Source organism: Panthera uncia, chromosome D2 (genome assembly GCF_023721935.1).
Source record: "Panthera uncia isolate 11264 chromosome D2, Puncia_PCG_1.0, whole genome shotgun sequence".
NCBI classification, from domain to species: domain Eukaryota; kingdom Metazoa; phylum Chordata; class Mammalia; order Carnivora; family Felidae; genus Panthera; species Panthera uncia.
In genome coordinates this window covers 30,784,249-30,803,071 of record NC_064818.1, presented here as the reverse complement: position 1 = coordinate 30,803,071, position 18,823 = coordinate 30,784,249, and the positions used below count along the sequence as shown (strand labels likewise).

At 56.0% G+C, this 18,823-nt stretch overlaps 1 protein-coding gene across 1 annotated transcript in view; it reads right to left on the bottom strand.

Annotated features, from left to right (window-relative positions):
• SLC29A3 (solute carrier family 29 member 3) overlaps positions 1-12,326 on the bottom strand; it is a 40,798-nt gene extending 28,472 nt beyond the window's left edge. The window contains exons 1-2 of the mRNA XM_049646169.1: positions 12,255-12,326; positions 8,506-8,804 (exon numbers count right to left, since the gene is read on the bottom strand). Of these exons, the coding sequence (XP_049502126.1) occupies positions 8,506-8,804; position 12,255 (300 nt within the window). The 5' untranslated portion in view covers positions 12,256-12,326. The remainder of the gene's footprint in view (positions 1-8,505; positions 8,805-12,254) is intronic.
• Positions 12,327-18,823: the final 6,497 nt, after the last annotated feature.

Genomic DNA, 18,823 nt, shown 5'->3' with positions numbered 1-18,823 from the left:
CTGATGTTCCGGCCGGCCTGTCCTTCCTCTTCTGCAGCCTGACCATGTGGCCAGGGCAAGGAGGAAGAGGAGGAGGAGGAGGAGGAGGAGGAGGCCTTCCAAGAAGACACCCCATCTACCCACACAGCCCTCTTCTCATCAGGCCCCTTCTGCAGTCCCCCGAGGGCCGACATGCCTCAGTGTCCCAGGACTGACAGAGGGGCAGAGGGGCCAGGCATACGGCATGTGGGGGTGCTCTAGCTGTTCTCCATAGAAGGAAACCCAGGACAACCACCGGGAAGAGGAAGAAGAGGGAGCCTTGAGTAGACCCAGCCAGCACCTGACATGTGTGCAGGGAGATGGAAACCACGGCTGCTCAGGCCTCAGGTGTGTGCACAAACAACACACACAGAGGACCCCCCGAGAGGCCAGCCAGGACCCTCCAGCCCTCGCTGCCTCCAGAGACCCCTCCCAGATGATGATCCCTGTAACGAAGGCACCAGGCAAAGACTGTGGTCTGGCTCCGCTCTCAGGATACACACGATGATCAATCAAGTTAAGGAGACACTTGAGCACTTAAGGCCCAGGCCATGTTCTAATTTGTCGAGGAAATCGCCTCTGGATTCCAAGGACGAGTGCGGGAGGAAATAAAATCGAAGGCGGAGGGGGGGTGGGGAGCGATCGATAGCCCAGGGGGGCCAGGGAGCAAGGCGTGGGTGGGGAGCGGAGGCCGCGCGCACGCTCGGAGAAAATAAAAAGAGTATTTGAGAAGTCGAGGCCACCAAAGGCATGACTGACAGCGTTTCAAGTCGGGCTTTTTCTCTCCCTCTGCAGGACGCAGCGAGAGCTAAAAACAAGAAAAAGCCATCACAGGTATATTTATTGGGAATAGCATGCTGGCTGGGCCTGCAGTTAGAATCAGAGGGTGGACAAGGGAATAAAAAAAATGACTCACGTTTGGTTCTAATTTTTAAAAATGGTTTAGGGCTGCCATCCCACTAGCCAAAGCCACTGGGCGGCTGTGGGGAGGGGCCTGCCCTCTCTGCCCGATGGCCACTCACCCATGCCCTGCACAGGAAGCCCGGAGTCCGTTCCTGTCCTGCCGGAGCCCCAGACTGTCTCTGCTATCTCCCCTTCAGGAGATCAAATCCTGCCTCGATAGGCTTTTGGGGGGAAGGAAGGCGTTTCAACACCATTCTTTGGAATTTTGCTCTTAAATAGCGGATTCCCAAATGGAGTCCGTGCATTTTTTTTTTCCATTTGGAGGGATCCGAGTTGCACTAGGATTGGTCTGCAGGAACATGCCGATACGTCTACATCCTTCTGGAGGAACAGCATGTGGCATGGAGAAGTGATTCCCTGATATATCAGGGGCACCGGGCCCACCCTGGGGGGAAGGAGCCAGCAGGGCGGGATCTGGGAATCTGGGTATTTGCCAAGTGCACCAGGAAACATGATGCAGGCTCAGATACCCTTGGGATGCAATCCTGCTCTTGTCTCCACAGTCCTGTGGCATCAGCAAGTTACTTACTGCTTCCACTCTCCTCCTCTGTCCAATGAGGGCAAAATGCATTCTCATGGCTGGCTGGAGGCAAACAGGTAGAGCAGAGGTTTTCAAATTACAGGCTGCAAGCCACTGAAGAATCTGAGATCCATCTAATGGGTCACGACTACAGTTTTATTTCCTTTTATCGTCGGCTGCCTTCTCTCCTACGGATGAATCACCTGCATTCTTTTCTGGGACACTCCCCACCCCCCGCCACTGTGCACCAGAGCCGATGCCCTCTGCTCATGGACCTTGCTCACCGTGCGTCCTCCTCTTCCTCAGCACCAGCCTTCCCCTCTCTCCTGGGCCACTTGCATGAGCACACAAAGTGGCTGCTCTCTCTCCTGAGTTAAAAATAAAACCAAACCAGGAAATCCATACCCTCCTTGACCACACTTCCCTGGAACTCCTGCCTCACTCCTCTAGAATGAGAGCTTTGGTGTTTTGTTTTGTTTTTTGATGTTTATTTTATTTTTGAGACAGAGAGAGACAGAGCATGAGCGGGGGAGGGGCAGAGAGAGACACAGAGTCCGAAGCAGGCTCCAGGCTCCCAGCTGTCAGCACAGAGCCCGACTCCGGGCTCGAACTCATCAACCGCGAGATCATGACCTGGGCCGAAGTCGGACGCTCAACCGACTGAGCCACCCAGGCGCCCCTAGAATGGGAGTTTTGAAAGCAAAACTCCGAGAGACAATTCTCCACGTTTGCTGTCTCCAGTGTTCCTCTTGTGTCCTCTGGCTCACAGCCTGGGGTCCAGATTCTGTCCCTCCCCCTCAGCACTGCTCCCCAAGGCCGCAGAGGACCCACGCGAGGTTAAATCCAAAGGCAGCTCTCCGTCCTCAGCCTAGGTGGCTTGTAGCCACTTACTTATAAGATCATCACTGGCTCCTCTTTGCCAACTCTGACCAGAGATTGTTCTCGAGTGGATGCTACTGTCTCTGTCACAGACACAAGTCCTGCCCAGTGAAATGTGCACTGTGGTCAAAAGCCGTCTGAAAGCACTTGCAAACGCTGGTACGGAGGACAGGGTTAGGACCATGGACGGCATGGGTTCCGGCAGCCCAGCTGGAGTCCCAGTTGTCACTTAGTTCGCGCTTAGTGAGCACAGACTCCCTTGGTTTTTTGAGCCTTGGTTTCCTGCTCTGTAAAATGGGTATAATCCCTATCCCTTGGGGCTGTAGGAAGGACCAAAAGGGACAATGAAAATAAAGCCTCTGGCACACAGCAGGGTGTTTAACAAATCCTGCGAAATTACTGAATGAACCAGGACCCTCAGCACAGTGGCTGGGCTCCTGGAGAGCGCTTCCCTCTGGGTGATATCTCGAACACTGTGTAGATGCCGCCGGGGTCTGTGTGTGCACAGGGGGCCCAAAGCCGGCAGCCGAGGGGAGCTCTGACGACCTGTCCGGGAGCAAGTTCTTCCAGAGAACTCTCATCATGTAGCCTAAATCTATCCGGTGGGTGCTCTGGTGGCGGCAGAGAACAGCGCCTCCTTACCCCCCCCCCCCCCCCCCGGTAACGGTTCACTGGGGTCATGTGGCTGCATATCGGCCTCACCTGGAGAACTTAACAATGCTCGTGCCCAGGCCCCTCCTTCGATTACACTAGAATTGGATGGGTGGTTGGGGCAGGCAGGTAGGCTTTAAAAGCTCGCCACGGGATTCTAGTCTATTCCACCAGGGTAGATGGAGAGACCAGAGAGCACGCTGGTTAGCAGCACAGGCCCTGCTTACCTCTGGACTGCTCCAGAACCCAGTTCTGTCACTCGCTAGCAGATGACCATGGACCAGGGAGCCTCAGTTACTCCGTTAGGAAACTGGGGAGCACAGTACCTCACTCACCAGGTTATCCTGGTAGGTCCAAAGGCGGATAGGCATGGGCTTCATAGCAGGGGTTTTATAAAGTCAGCAGGTCATTGCCAAGACCCCTCTGATAACCTGTCCTCCAGTTTACTCTTCTCCAAGCCAGTTACCCTGGTTCCTTTAACCCCACCTCTCCGGATTGAGATGTCTGTCCTTATTCATAGGAGTAGCTTCCAAGTCACGCTCTGCTGCTTTCGGTGGGGGGGGGGGGGGGGGGAGGGGAGTCCTGAGGGGCTGGGCCAGGGTGAGGGTGCTATAAATGAGGGGATGTCCTAGGCCCCCCACCTGCTGAACTAGACCAACCTGTGTCCCTTCCCTACGTCAGGGTCTTGCTTCATGTCCGTGGCAACGCCCGTGAAAGGACTACTTTTGTGGTGGCCACCGTGACTCCCGGATCTTCTTCTGGTCCTCTGCAGACCCGGGCCATCCCTATCTTGGATTGGGGTGATGGGGCTCCCCTCCCCAACCATACAAAAAGTAACGCAACAAATTTTTATTGTTGCTACGACGTGCTGGGCACTGTGCCGGCCGAGGGCACAGGGATGTATGGTAAGAGAGCTGCATTCACCGTCCCCAACGAGCTCACAGCTCAGTGGGGGAGGCGTGCCCATCTGTGAAGCGGGCACTCTCATCATGGATCATAACAGCCCTGCCTCGTGGAGGTGCTGCAGGGTTCAATGAGCTGAGGCCGGCAACGTGCTGAGCAGTGCCCTGCCCCCCGTCCCCCCCCCCCCCAGACACTCAACATAGTGAGTCGTGGGGTAAGCACCTGATGGGGGTACACTGGGCTACTGGGCTCCCTCCAGTTACGGGTTGGATGGGGCAGCAGCAGATTGCCAGGCCGGGGGCCTAGCCCTTCTGACATCAAGGCAGACTGTAGGTTGCCCCCCCCCCCCCCAATGACCTGGCCATGTCCTGCAGTCGCCTCAGAGAGGAGCCCTGGACAGGCCGAGGCACATAAGAAGAGTGTGTGAGGAGGCGGCCACGCAGGGTTCGTGGCAGGGAACGACCAGGAGAAGGTGCAGTCCCCCTCCTCTTGGGGACAGGAAGAGGGGCGTGTCTGGCTTATCCTCCCTGGCCCAGGGGCAGCCCAGACAGGCTTGCAGGAGAGGCCAGTGGAGGACCAGGAATGCCCCTCGGGATCAGGGATGGCTTACAAACCCCAGAGCCAGGAGGGCGGGAGTGGGGAAGGGATCGGGGATGCCGACAGCTTGGAAGGTGGGTCCAGAATCCAGGGGCTGGATTCTGCTGAGGCACCTGTTCTCCAGGGTGGAAAAGGAGGCCAGACCAAGGGCAGGCTCTCCATCTGGCGGAGTCAGGGTGAGGGGTGGTCCCGTCTCCGGGAGAGTCCCCTCTATGCCACTCTCTGAGCCTGACCAAGTTTGCAATCATGTGTTCATCTAAATTCTCCGTGACATTCTCTACAGCCCTTCCTCACTATGTGATTTGAGGCAGGTTACTGAACCTCTCTGGGCCTGGATTTTTGTCTGAAGAAACAGAATTAATGAGAGGCGAGTTGAACACCCCTGCTAGCTCAGGGGGCCCAGAGTCGGGCTCAGAAGACAGAAGACAGAAGACGGTGGCCACCGTGGTGCCCTGCGGCACAACCTTTTCAGAGAAATTCTTCCTTGTTTATGCTGTAATTTTCTGGGCTCTGGGCCCAAAGGCCTGTGGTGGGTTTATTCAAAGTTCCTATTCTGGGGACTAGAGACAAGGGGGCGGGTGAGCAGGACGCTTTCTAAATCATCCCCCAAACTGTTCTAGGCAGAAGGGAATGAGCCTGGGACGGGAGGTGACCTTGAAAGTGACATAAACTGGAGGGGAGGGGCTCTGTACAAACAATCCTACTAAGCCAAACTCCCCATCCAATGGTATCCATCCCTGGGAAATATTAAAAGGAAAGTACAGAAAAAACCCGACATCCAGACCCACAGCTTATGGAGTTGCACGTGGTGGCTGGAGACAGACCCATCTGACTCTCCCCCTCCTTTGCCCAAAGTGGCCCTCAGGTGACAGAGCCGGCCAGCCCCTTCTTGCAGGGAAATCGGGAAGAGGGCGGGAAAGAACTGGGGCGGTGGGTGGCAGGAACGAGGAATTAGGCAAAGAAAAACAGCCTGCAAAATGCAGAGACGCCCCAGCATGCTCGCTTCCCAAACCCGGCCCATGAATCGAGGGGTGACAGGTCTCTCATCTGTGATGCCAAGAGCCAGGAGCTCCGGGCAGCCACAGGTACTACATCTGCACCTGCCAGCGCTTGGAAAGAGGCAATAAAGCATCGTAGCAGGGCCTGGAATGCTAAGTGCCTGCAGCTGGGAAGGGACCGCCTTACAGCGAGAGCAGTTCGCGGCACACGTCCACTGCGCGAAGCCCCTCTCCCAGACACCGGCCTGTGCTTCCTCTCCTGCCCCGGGCAGCCTGCTCCCGGGGGCGGGGGGGGGGTGGGGTGGGCGCCGAGGAGGTGGACAGAACAGGTGCACGCTCCGTCTAGCCCTGGGGGCTGCCATGGCCGGGTGCTGGCCCAGACAGACGGGGATCTTCTGGATGAAGCCCAAGTGGGCTGGGTAATTTACCGAGGCTGGCAGAAACCGGGATGCTTGAGTCACTGGTACATAAAAGCAGATCATAAAGCACCCCAGCCAAGCCAGACGTCTGGAAATACACCAGGGCCACACGCAGCTTAGAAGTGTGGGCCCCATCCCCCAAGTGATAATAACGATAATAATGTTTATACAGCAACTTAGAGGGGTAGCTTCTCCGAGCCTGTGCTCAGGGCTTTGTACGCATCTTAATTTACTTAATCCTCGTAAGGACCCTAAGAAGCTGGTCATAGCAGCATCCTCCTGTCACATACCAGGGAGATGAGGCAGCACGGGGGCCAGAGAGCCAGGCACAAACAAAGGCAGGATGTGAACCCCTGCAGTCTGCTTCCAGAAGCCAGGCCCTAGGCAGTGTTTCCCAAACTCTACTGCGCCCCTCAGGAACCTGGGGGGCTTGTTAGCGTGCAGCTCCTGACTCAGCTGGTCTGGGGCAGGGGCCTGCCTCACTGCCAAGCTTCCAGGTGATGCCCGATCCGGGGACCACACCTTGAGTAGGAGGCTCTAAACTACTAGACTAAAATGATGGAAAGAGCCTCACTGTCCATCAACTGACGAATGGATAAAGCAATTATGGTTTAGATACACAATGGAATACGACGTGGCAACGAGAAAGAATGAAATAGGGCCTTTTGTGGCGACGTGGAAGGAACTGGAGGGTGTTACGCTAAGTGAAATAAGTCATACAGAGAAAGACAGATACCATATGTTTTCACTCCTTTGTGGATCCTGAGAAACTGAACGGAAGACCATGGGGGAGGGGAAGGGGGAAAAAAAGGTACAGAGAGGGAGGGAGGCAAACCATAAGAGACTCTTAAAGACTGAGAACAAACTGAGGGTTTATGGGGGGATGGGAGGGAGGGTGATGGGCACGGAGGAGGGCACCTGCTGGGATGAGCACTGGGTGTTGTATGGAAACCAATCTGACAATAAATTTCATAAAAAAATAAAAAATAAATAAACTACTAGACTACTTTCCCATGACATCCCTTCACCTGTGGAAATGGGTCTATACCACACTGCTCTGGCTCTGGGGGGTGTCCACAAATTCCTCAGTCAATAGGAACAGGCATTGGCAGGGGGTCAGAATCAAGGGGCTGGGGCCAGGGGAGAGGGCATGAAGTCTTAAAATAACCCTGTCCATTCCCCACCTCAGCCTAATTTGATCAGAATCTCTGGGGTGGGGCTCAGACTGGGATTTTTTTTTTTTAATTTTTTTAATCTTTGCTTATTTTTGAGAGAGAGACAGCACGTGAGCAGGGGAAGAGCAGAGAGAGAGGGAGACAGAATCCGAAGCAGGCTCCAGGCTCCGCGGTATCAGCACAGAGCCCGACGCGGGGCTCGAACTCACAAACCGCGAGATCATGACCTGAGCCGAAGTCAGACGCTTCAACACTGCCCCTGCCCGAGGGAAAAGTCATACCACACAGTGAAGGGCCCCGATGGTGGGAGGGGGCGTGGTGCCACTGCCGACTAAACACAATGTCCACTCCTCACCTTGGCATTCAAGGCCTGAGCAAGGACTTCGGGGCCCGGGCTATGACCTCAAGCCTCGTTTTTCTCTTAGGTGCACCCCACATCGAGTAACGCTCGGTGCTTTACTGCCCCTCACACACCAGAACTTTCTCCCATCCTGCCTCTGCTCAGGTTTTTTTCTCCCACCTGAAAGTTCCTCTCCCTTCTTATCCACCTGCTCTGAGTCACAGCCATCTCTCCCCTGGTGACAAGGACTTATCCTCGAGTCTTCGTTTCCCCCCATCGCCTTTAACCATACCATCTCTCAGCTTATCCGGGCACTCGGTTCTCTGGGATAATGACAACATTTAAAGGCTACATTTCCCAGCCTCCTTTGCAGCGCATGTGCTCATGTGACTCAGTTCTGACCAATGCAATGTAAGCAGAAGCAACGAGTGTGACTTCCAGGAATGTGCTTATGCCTCTCTTCCTCCTCTTGCTGTAATGGCTGGAGCTCCAACAGCCATCTTGGACTGTGAGGTGATCCTTAATATGGAAGCTATACCTGATAGAGCAACAAAATTTCTGACCCCACGGAACATCATACCAGCGTTGGGCTGGCCCCTTCAGACTTGAACACGAGAGAAAAATTACCTTCCAGCTTGTTTTAGCACTGCTTTTTTGGAACTTTCTGTAACAGCTGACCTTAATGCTATTAGAGCCACCTTTTCCAATCCCCGGAGTCACGAACTCTGGATTCTTGGGTTCACCCTGTGACACTGCACAGAATCACCGTCCGTGTCTTCTGCCCGAGTGAAACAGTAAGCAGTCTGAGGGCTGCCATTGTGTCTTATCTATTTCCATTTTCCCCACCACACGAAGCACGAGGCCTCACACACAACGCAAAGTATGTCTCGGGATTAAAGTCTTTCTACTGTACCCCACACAACTCACTGGCTTGCATCCATATTCTCAGCATCCTGGAAACCCAAGCAAAGCTGCCCTTCGCCCCAACCAGGCTGCTTGCTCCCACCGCCTCCACCCGCTCCTGGGATGAACACTTCCTTACCAAGATGTCCGAACCCGTGGCTTCCTCCCCTGCGGTTGGGCTGGAGCAGTTGCGGAGTTTGAATAGCCAGTACTCCTTGGCAGTGACAAAGAAGTTCCACGGCAGTAGGCCACCAATGCCCAAGCTGAAGAAGATGATGTAGGTACCGTTGAAGCGGTCCTTGGGCCTCTGCAGGCCGGGTGGCGGGCGGTCTAGCAGCTTCCCAAGGAGCGCTTCCTGGTCAGCTCGGAGATTGCTGCCTGCAGGTCTGTAGGTGGCGTTTGCACTGTGGTGAAAGTCATCCTCTGAGATCATGGCCACTATTGGAGGAGAGGGAAACAGAGACAGGGCAGGTGATCAGAAGCTTAGCCTGGGCACAGCTAGGGACGCACCCGTCCTACAAGCTGACCACGCCCCCACCCTGGGTCACCAAAGCACGGTTACAGAGCTTCACGTTTAAGGATCAGCAAGAAAGACAAGATATCGGAACTGTAAGTGACCAAAGGATCACCCCCCACCCCCCGACTCCCACGCAGGCCAACACAGGTAGCAAATAAGTCACGGGCCGAACCGGAGTACGACAATGTGTCACAGCCGGCCTGTGGCAATGGATCCGGAAGGGCAAACCTGGTCTCAAGGCACTCAAATTTCTATGTAGCCATAAAAAAAAAAAAAGGAATTAGGACCCTTGGTGAGCATAGAATGTTCTCTAAACTCTTTTCAACTTTATGTGAGAAAAGAGACAGGGATGTGCACAGAATATGTCACTATTTGTGCCAGAAAGCAGGGCTGGGCTGCGTGGGGAGGAGAATATATACACATACGTATGTACGTCCTCTGGAAGGACACACAAGAAATTTTTTTTTTTTTTTTAATTTTTTTTTTAATGTTTATTTATTTTTGAGACAGAGAGAGAGCATGAACGGGGGAGGGTCAGAGAGAGAGGGAGACACAGAATCGGAAGCAGGCTCCAGGCTCTGAGCTGTCAGCACAGAGCCCGACGCGGGGCTCGAACTCACGGACCGTGAGATCATGACCTGAGCCGAAATCGGACGCTTAACCGACTGAGCCACCCAGGCGCCCCCACAAGAAATTTCAAAGAGTGGCTACGTCTGAGGACGGAGGCTGGGGGCGATGGGGAGGGAGGGATCTTCACTGCGTACTCTTGTGTGCCTTTGGAATTTCGAACGACATGAATGTATTATGTGTTCAGAAATAAAACTATAAATAGAAGCAAAGACATTCAAAGTAAATAGCATTAAAAAAACAACCACCACCAAAAATCCATGGTGTCTAAGAGATCTAACAGTCCACTCGCTCATTTAATTTGTGGGAGCCAGAGGTCCGAAGAGTGGAAGGTCACACACCAGGTCCACGGCCAAGGCTGGGTTGGCAGTTCCTGCCCCGGCCCCCACCTCTGTCCCTCACATCCCACCAGGAGACGGCCACTCCCAATCTGCGATAGCACCTAAGACTAACCGAAATTTCTGCTAGGAACCATCGCCGACATGACCTTGGGCAAGTGGCCATGCTTCGGAGCCTCGATTTCCCCGTCTGCAAACCGAGGGAGGCCTTCTTATGATGGTTATACAACTGCAGCTGGCTGTCAGTGCCTGGACCGTGGGAGCAGCTCTTACACAAACGTCAGCGTCTTCCCCGCCACCGTGGGCTTGTCACCTGGCTGGCTGGCTGCTGGATTCGGCTGAAAAGTCGTATGCCCGCTTCTATGCTCTATATAGCACCTAGGACATGGCAGTAGCTTGATAAATGGCAGTACTTCCAAAGAGCTGACAATGGGACACTGTAGTGTCTCCCGTAGCAGCTCCCCTCCCCCTCCGTCACCCAATACATCAAGAAATCAACGCAGCGCAGCTGGGCTCCCATTAAGAGGCTGAGCCTTAAGTCACAGCATCAAGCCAGGCGGAGTAGAGCCTTTCTTCCCTGGGGACAGGGGAACACCCTGTCCCGCAGGCACAGAGCCTTCTCTGCTATTTCAGGAGGGCCACACAACATTCCTTGGAAGTCAGGACAGGAATTATTGCCTCCTTTTTTCAGGGGCGAAGAACGGGGCCTTGATTTATCCCACATTCGAGCAGTAAGAATCGCCAAGAGTTAACACGCAACCCGGTACTCATGCAATGCCGGTCAAAGGCCCGCACTTGAGCCTGACAACAGCCCAGCGTGACAGGCACTACGCTGAGACTCATTTCGCAGAGGAAGAGAGAGGCTCGGAAAGGTTCAGTCATGTGCCCGAGGTCACACAGCCCCCCAAATGGCAAGAGAGAGGTCGCACAGCCAAGCAGACTGAGGCCCGGGCGGGAGAGGAGGCTGGCTGGCAGTGTGAACCCACGTCTGCTGGCTCCAAGTCCAGATCTCCTTCTAGAAGGCCTCACGGCCAGGGAGCTGTGAGCAGAGGCAAAGAGGGTGCAGGGCACCCTCAGCGATGTTTGCTGAATGAATGGATTTTGCGTGGCCAGGATATTCTCTCCTACTGGGGTAGGAGCTTGTACCCCGGAGCGGCAGGCAAGAGGTGGCCACATACCTAAGCCTCCAAGCCAGCAAGTCAGTTTTCAACTCCCCTGGTTGAGCAGAGCCCTCCCTAGCCTTGATCCACAGGGAGCCCAGCACTAACAAACTAACCAGGGTGGGCACACAGGCATGTGCAGACACATACAAATTTCTATATTAGTGTGGAAAAATGTAAAAATGATGACCCGTGTAGGACAACAGACATAAGGGCAAGTGGTTCCTTCCAGATGCTCCAGGTACAGGGGTGGGTGCGGGGGCCAACGGTGGGGTCACTCCAGCCCACTCTCATCTCCAGGCATTTATTTGTCCGGGACCATTCAGCCTTGACTGAGCTTCTGAAGAAGGAGCCAGAAATTTTCTCTGACCTGGGTCACAGGCCAGGGCATTGGAGTGAGCAAAGTCTTATTACGGTTCATAAAAGCTAGCTGCTGGCTTTTGGATTAAAAAGAAAGAAAAAGAAACCGAAGGAAGAGCCGTGGTATTGTCAGCGCGGACGGGCTGTGGCCTGGCGTGTGCCCCTCAGGCACCTGCAGGAGCAGGCCAGGCTTGGCCCTGCTCCCTTCCTGGGGGATGTGGGGGTAGGGGCAGCGCCTGCACCAAGAAGCAGAAGTGGGTGGTGCCTGGGGCCGCTGCAGGCCACCATCTGGAACTGGCTGCCGGTTCCAACCCGGTTTCTGACTGTGGCTAAGTCAATCTCCCCATCGGGCCTCGATTTCCCCGCCTGTGAAACGGGGGGGCAGGGGAGCTGGTGCTAACCTATGGGAAAACATTGCTGGGGAACACAGGGCGCCGCCCAGAGGCCGTGGCAGACTGGGCTTTGGGGTTGTGGACACCTCCAGCCTCAGACTCCCCAGTTGGAACTGAGCGTCAGCCACCTTGTGGATACTTTGGGCTGATGTGTCCATACCCGGGCCCCCCAGGTGGTGAGGTCCGGTCTCAGGAAATCCACGAGGAGGAGAAAGAGGAGGGGAGAGAATGGGGCGCGGGGAGAGAAAGAGGATAGCGACCCGGAAAGGGGGAAATTGAGGGCGAGGGGAGCAAGAAGGAAGAGAAGGGACGATGGGGTGGGAGACAGCGACAGAGGAGGGGCCGGGGCTGGGACGGAGGCCCTGAGGTCTCTCCCGTGGAGCAGTCCCCGAGAGGGCTCGTGCGGGGAGGCCGCCGAAGCGCGAGCCCCAGGGGACCGCGCTGAAGAGCTGGTCGGGTGCCAGGCCCGCGCCCGACCTCCGGCCCGCACTTACTGTCGCCGCCGCGCCGCCGCCGCCGCTGCCTCCCCGGCCGCCGCGGCCACTGCGACTAGGGGCTCGGCGGGGCCGCAGGCCGAGCTCCGCCTCCCGGCCCCGCCCCGGCCCGCTGACGCCGGCGCTTCCCGGTTTGCAAACCCTCTTCTCCCTTTGTCCTGGGCCGGCCCCCGCGCGCCGGCGCCGGGCTGCGGCTACGCGCCCATTGCACGGGCGGACAAAGCGAGGCGCCGGCCGCCCGGTGCACCGCGGGTGCTGGCCCCGGAGCTCGCGAGGGCCCTGCGCGCTCCTCCCCCGCCCCCCCCCTCCCGCGGGAGCCGGACCCGGGGACCTGATCGTCTCCAAAGCCTGCACCCCGGGACCCAGAAGAGCTCCACCTTGCCCCCAGACTCCCGCAGAGGGCGCCCCCTCTAACTGCAGCGCCTCACTCCTCCCTGATCCCTCTGCTGGCCCAGCCACCCAGCTTTTGCGCGTGGTGTCGGGCCTTCTATATGCCAGGCCAGCGCCATGGCGCTTTGCCTTGTCACCGCCTTCCGGAGACTCCTTGTCTGGCTGAGGCAGAAGGGTGGCTGGGCTGGAGGGCACACGGTCCTCAGGATCGTCTGCCAGGCCCTCCCACCAGCCCCCAGACATTTGTGTCTGAGTGACAGGCCGAGGGGGCCACCTTTACCCGATGTACCCTCTCTCTCTGCCATGCCCCTTAGGTCCACTGTGTCCTAACCCCTCACATGCCTGAGGGGCAAGGAGAGCTGGGCATATGGGAAACCAAGATGGAGCCGAGGTTCTAAAGCCCCTGCGGGCCTGTGATGGATGCCCCCCAAGGCACAGGGTGGGCTCAGTGCTAGGTGCCCTTGGGGCAAGTTGAGACTCAGAACACGGGGCTTCCTTCATTCAATAGGCCTACTGCGTGCCAGGCCCTGCAATGAGGACCTGTGATATCGTGATATAAGAAAAGAAAGCCACAGGTCCCAGATGGCCATTTAGACTGAGTTCCCAAACCCGAGCTTAATCCCCAAACTCAGCGCAGTTTCAATCTCCCCTCCAGAAAGGTGGCCTTAACTGGTCAGTCAGGAAATACTTCTTTCCGTCAGCCCCAATGAATCTGTCACCTAGGGTCCTCTCCATTCCCCTCCCTCAAAGAAAGATAAGGCAATCCGCATGATAAGGCTCTTGCTTTTCCCCTAGCAAACAACCTTCTCTGAAACAATCTTTATTTACTTTGTTTTGCTAATAACGTTCTCACCCCCACCCTCCGTCTATAAAAACCTTCCATTTTGTACAACTTTCCCGAGTGCCTCTCTCCTTGCTAGATGGATTGCTTCCCGGCCCCATGGATCATTTAATAAAGCCAATTAGATTCTCAAATTTACTTGGTTGAATTTTGTTATTTAACATAGGTCTGTCCCGGTTCCCGACGTGAGAGCTTCCGAAACTCTTGGAATTTCCTGGGTAATACGGGTGAGAGGAGCGGTTTTTGTTTATAACAAGCCCCTTTCAGTCACGCCAGGGTTTATGCTAATCAAGTGACTCCTACTGGGCCCCAAGATAGCTTCGGGATGGGGGCTGGTTGTGCCAAAGGAAGCAAGTGTGAAATTAAGAGGTTGGGACTTTGAACACCACGCCCCACCTCTGCAGAGAAGAGGGGCTGGAGATTGACTTAACCACAATGGCCGATGAGTTAATTAATCATGCCGGTATGCCTCCATAGAAACCCCTAAGTGACAGAGTTCGGAGAGCTTCTGGGTTGGCGAACACATCTCCTTGCTGGAAGGGTCGTGCACCCTAACTCCATGGGGACAGAAGCTCCTTTGTTTGGGACCTTGGACCCTGTTCATCTGCATCCTTTACGATAAGCCAGTGATAGTGTTTTCTTGAGTTCCGTAAGCCATTCTAGCAAATTCCGGAAACTGAAGGGATGGGTGTCATAGGAACCCCTGACTTTGTAGCCAACAGCCAAGTCAGACAGAAGTTTGGGTGCCCTGGGCACCCCATGCTTGCGACTGGTGTCTCAAGTGGGGACAGTCTTCCGGGACTGATGCCACCTCCAGGTAGTTCGTGTCAGAACTGAACTGAATTGCAGGACACCCCACGGTGTCTGGAGAGTTGGAGAATCGGTTTGTTGGTGGGGAACCGCCCCCCGCCCCCGCCCCCCACATTTGGTGTCAGAGGTATCGAGGGCGAGAATCGTGCAGAGGCCCAAAGGTACAAAGGGCTGGGTTCTCCTGTTGGAGGAGCTCCCACCCTCCGCAGGGGAGACGGGCCAGTGAGCGCAGAGGACACTGGGAGCCCTGCAGGGACGTGCCTGGTGCAGCGGGGTCAGCGGTGGGCCGGTGACCGGAGTCAGCAAGGACTGGACACCCGTCCGCGTTCGCTGAAGCCTCGCATCCTTGTGAGCCCAATTTCACAGGGTGCAAGTCCAAGGTTGTAAGGTTAAGTAGCTGGCCCGAGGTCACAGGACGGTGGGGCCTGTGTTTGCCCCCCAGGTGTGTCTGACTCTAAAGTTGGCACCTGTTTGCATCTCCATCATGTTCCTTTCCCAAGGGTCTGGAGGCGGGTGGGATGGGAGGTGGGATGGAGGGAGAAGGGTGGATCAGGTGGGCTGGTGTCGGGGGCAGTGAAAGGATTGGCCCAAGGCAGAACAAAGGAGATAGAAGTTTACAGAATACACTGCAAGGGAACAAAGGAGAGCCTGTCGGTCTGGAGGCAGTGGTGGGAGAGGAGCTGTAGTTAAGGGGAGAGAGTGAGGAGGTGTGGGAATGTATGGAATTTTCCTTTTTTGGTACAAGCCCCCTAGGGTTCTCTAAGGAGCCTGTTTGGGTGGTCACCGCGGGCCCTTTTACCTTGCCCAAGCCAGTTGCCTAAAAGTAGCCTCTACAAAGTGTTTCTCAGAAGAGGTGACCTTGGATAGGACGCTTGTGGCCCATTGAGGAGAGCAGGGAGGACCTTCCAGAAGGAGCAGAAGGCTGAACAAAGGCAGAGGGCAGAGTAGCAACATGTCCACGGAGGGAGGGCTGTGAGGCTGTGAGAGAGGGCTGGGATGGTCACGAAAGCCAGAATGGACATGTGCACATCACCCTGTAGGCGACAGCCTTCCATAAGGGTTTGCAGATGAGGAGAACGGGTCCCAGGGGGGTTAGAGAGGTGACCATGGTGATCAAAGTCAGGGCAATGGACTGGAGGCTGGGGCCACTTGGCTTCAATATCTGACAGATTTGTCCAGCCTAAGAAATCAGATCCACATTTGGGAAGTTTTAATTTAGCATCTTATCCCTTCTAGGCCTTGAACCGTCCTGGCTCCTAGCCCCGCCTCCCCCACCCAATTCTATACAGTTGGTAACACCCTGCCCCGGACACCTGGACCCTACCTGCAATCTGGAGATGGGGTGGGCAGGAGGAGGGAGGTGCAGGGGGCTCCAGGACACTCTTTCGGAGGATTTGGGGGCCCCTGTGTGGTCGCTGGGGGGAAGGCAGAAGACCTGTCTTGAATCTACATTCGCTCAAGCAAGCTGGCTATTCCGTGAAGCTGATGCGATGTCCAGATCGGGGAGAGCAGCCAGATTTCCCCAAGAGCCTCCTACCTATACACCATCCTGCACAGCTGAGACAATGGCCACTGTCCACAGGGAAATGACAAGAACCTAAAGGCTGAAGACTGTTCCTGATGTTCCTAAAGGCTGATGCTGTCCCTGATGGGGAGGGGGCACAGTCGGGAGGTCCCTCTTGTTGTACTTGGCCTCCCAGGGCTGGGCGGATGTTTTTTCGAGAGACCCAGAACTTGACTCAGAGCAACGCCACAGAGGAGGGGTTCAGTAAGCAGTACGGATGCCTGGCAAGGAAGGCGAGACTTCACAGAGCTCTGCTCCGGCTGCCCCCGCCCCCCGCCCTGTCCCGCGGGGACCACCGACTCGAGTCCAATGTACAGCTCCATGAGGGAGGTACTCTGATTAGCCTCATTTAGCATATGAGGACCCTGGGGTACGGAGAGGTTAGTATCTCGCTCAGAGTCGCACAGCTAAGTGGCAGAGCCCAGATTCAGATTGGCACCTTACTGAAAGCCAAGTCAGGGGCATCGTCAGAGGGGTGGGTCACACAAGCTCTTACCCAAAGCCCGCTGACCTGTCTGCAGGTTCTTCCTGCAAATTCACAGAGCCAGCGCTTAGGAGGTCAGCCGGGTGTGTGCTAAGGCTTCCAGGCATGGGGTTGGCAGGCCATCTTGTGATCACGCCCCGTCACTGCAGTGCGTGAGGGCTGGCTCAGTGAGGCTGCACGTCCTGCTTTTCGGGGGTTTTTACTGGGCCCGCCAGCGGGGCACGTGGATCCCGGGAGACAGGGACTCATCCATAACTGCCGAGCCTTAATTCTCTGCTCTCGGGTCACCAGTTCAACCCCCCCACTCTACCTCTCCTTCTGCGTCCAACGGCTCCCTTTGGGGACGATTGCTGGAGCTTCCTGGAGATGCCAGCCCTTGACCCCTCCGTCTCCCCTCCATGCCTCGGGCATCTTTCCCTCCACCCCGAGTCGGCTTGGAGCCCACGGTCCATAATTGCAGTAGAGTCTCAGCAATGCCCGACACTCCCATGCCCATCCTCTCCTGGTGGTACCGCTGGCCAACCCGGGATGCAGCCACCTACATCTGAGCGGATGAGCCTTGCTGGAGAAAGTGCGCAGCAGGCAAGGGTTCCACTCCGAGGTCGTGCTTACCAACCTGCGATGGGCCTCCGGGAGGCCAGCGGTCCCGTGGCACATCTCAGCTCCTGCTCTCCGTCAGAACTGTTGCCACCTTCCTCCTTCGCTGGCTTCAGACCCCCGAACGCACCCCGCCCCGAGATGGCCTTGCCTCCCGCCTCCCACTCGATGAAGAACACAGAAGTCACCAGGGAGGCACATCCTCATTTCTCAACACCAAATGTGCCCCATCGGCTTCTGTTTTCCTCTCTCCAGTTACAACAGGGCCGTTGCTGTCTTCCGTCCTAGGGAGGGGATGGGATCCGAAGCCAGGAGAGGGTCAGACCAAGCTCTGTGCTCAGCACCTCCCAGTTGCCAGCGGCTCTATGCCTCCCCGACCCTGTGAGGTTGGCCCATCATAACGCCCCCGCGGGAGTCGAAGGAAGGGGGACAGGCCACCAGGAGCCGGAGGGAGAGCAAAAGAGCATGTGGAGGCCGACCCACGTCACGTGAGGACCTGGCAGTGTTTGGATGGAGGGAGAATGGCTTCAGGGAGGAGCGTGAGAGCCGTGTCCAAATCTTTGAGAAGCTGGCAGGGAGTGTGACACTTAGACATTCTCCTAGTGATGGTAAAACTAGCTGAGGGTAAAATTAGCCCTTACAGGGGCGCCTGGGTGGCTCAGTCGGTTGAGCGTCCGACTTCAGCTCAGGTCATGATCTCGCGGTCCGTGAGTTCGAGCCCCGCGTCGGGCTCTGTGCTGACAGCTCGGAGCCTGGAGCCTGCTTCCGATTCTGTGTCTCCCTCTCTCTGCACCTCTCCCACTTTCTCTCTCTCTCTCTCTCAAAAATTAACATTAAAAAAAATTTTTTTTTAATTAGCCCTTACAGTGAAAATAAGTAAGCACCCAGTCACTAACATTTATCATTATTCTTTTAGTAAGTAGTGTGTTCAGCATCTCTGGAAGTAGTCAAGTGGAGTCTGGACAAGCCTGTGTCTGGGCTATTGTGGAGGGAATTCTGGCATCAGGTGAAATGGAAGTAGACGGTGGCCAAGGACAGCCCCCCCCCCCTCCACCGCCCCCGACCTCTGCTCTTCTAAAAGTCAGTGAAACTGATCTCAGTGAACCTTTGCAATTCATAGCGACAGCCTCTGCCCACTGTAACCCCCTTGGGTAATCACAGTATTTACTGATCTGAGTACTGGGCATCTATCTGTCCCTGGGGACCTGGTAGTAGGGGAATTGCTGGGGCCCCGGGGCCTGGCAGCTAAGCCCTGTCTCGGGTTTCATCAGGCGGTGGGGGAGCCCTTGGGAAGAGGACCAGCCACGGCCACCATCCCGTGAAGGGATGCGGAGGGGCACCGAGGCAGGCGCCACTGTCTCTCTGACACAATCCTGGCCAAGTGGCAAGCAGGCAGGGGCCTCTCGGCGGTCTGTACAGAGGGCCAGGGGCTCCGGACCGTCCTAGCCAGCAAAGCCCTGAACCAGAGCAGCTCTGAGCCTGACCCTCCCCTGCTTCAGCACCTTTCTACAGCCCACTGGTGCCCAGCAGATCCTAGACTGGGGGGGGTCTTATTTGGAACCACAACTTAGAGCCAGTGGTGAGGGCCTTCCTCTCCACTGGGCTGTATGGTCTCTACTTAGCTACAGTCTCCACGTCTCCCTATCGCTCCCTAGCACGCTGAGGCCACAGGTGAGAGGCCGCTTGATGGAGATCCATGCTCCCAACAAAAGGAGGAAGCAAGCGAGCTAAGACGGCCTTGTGTTTCAAGAACTGGCCAAGGGGGCAAAAGTATTAATATGGCTGCTTCTCTATCCATATGATGCGCAGCCTGGATCCTGGAGGCATCTGTTTTTGAGCCAGGCTTCTAGACCAAGCCCTTGACTCCAATGTCAAGGAACAGA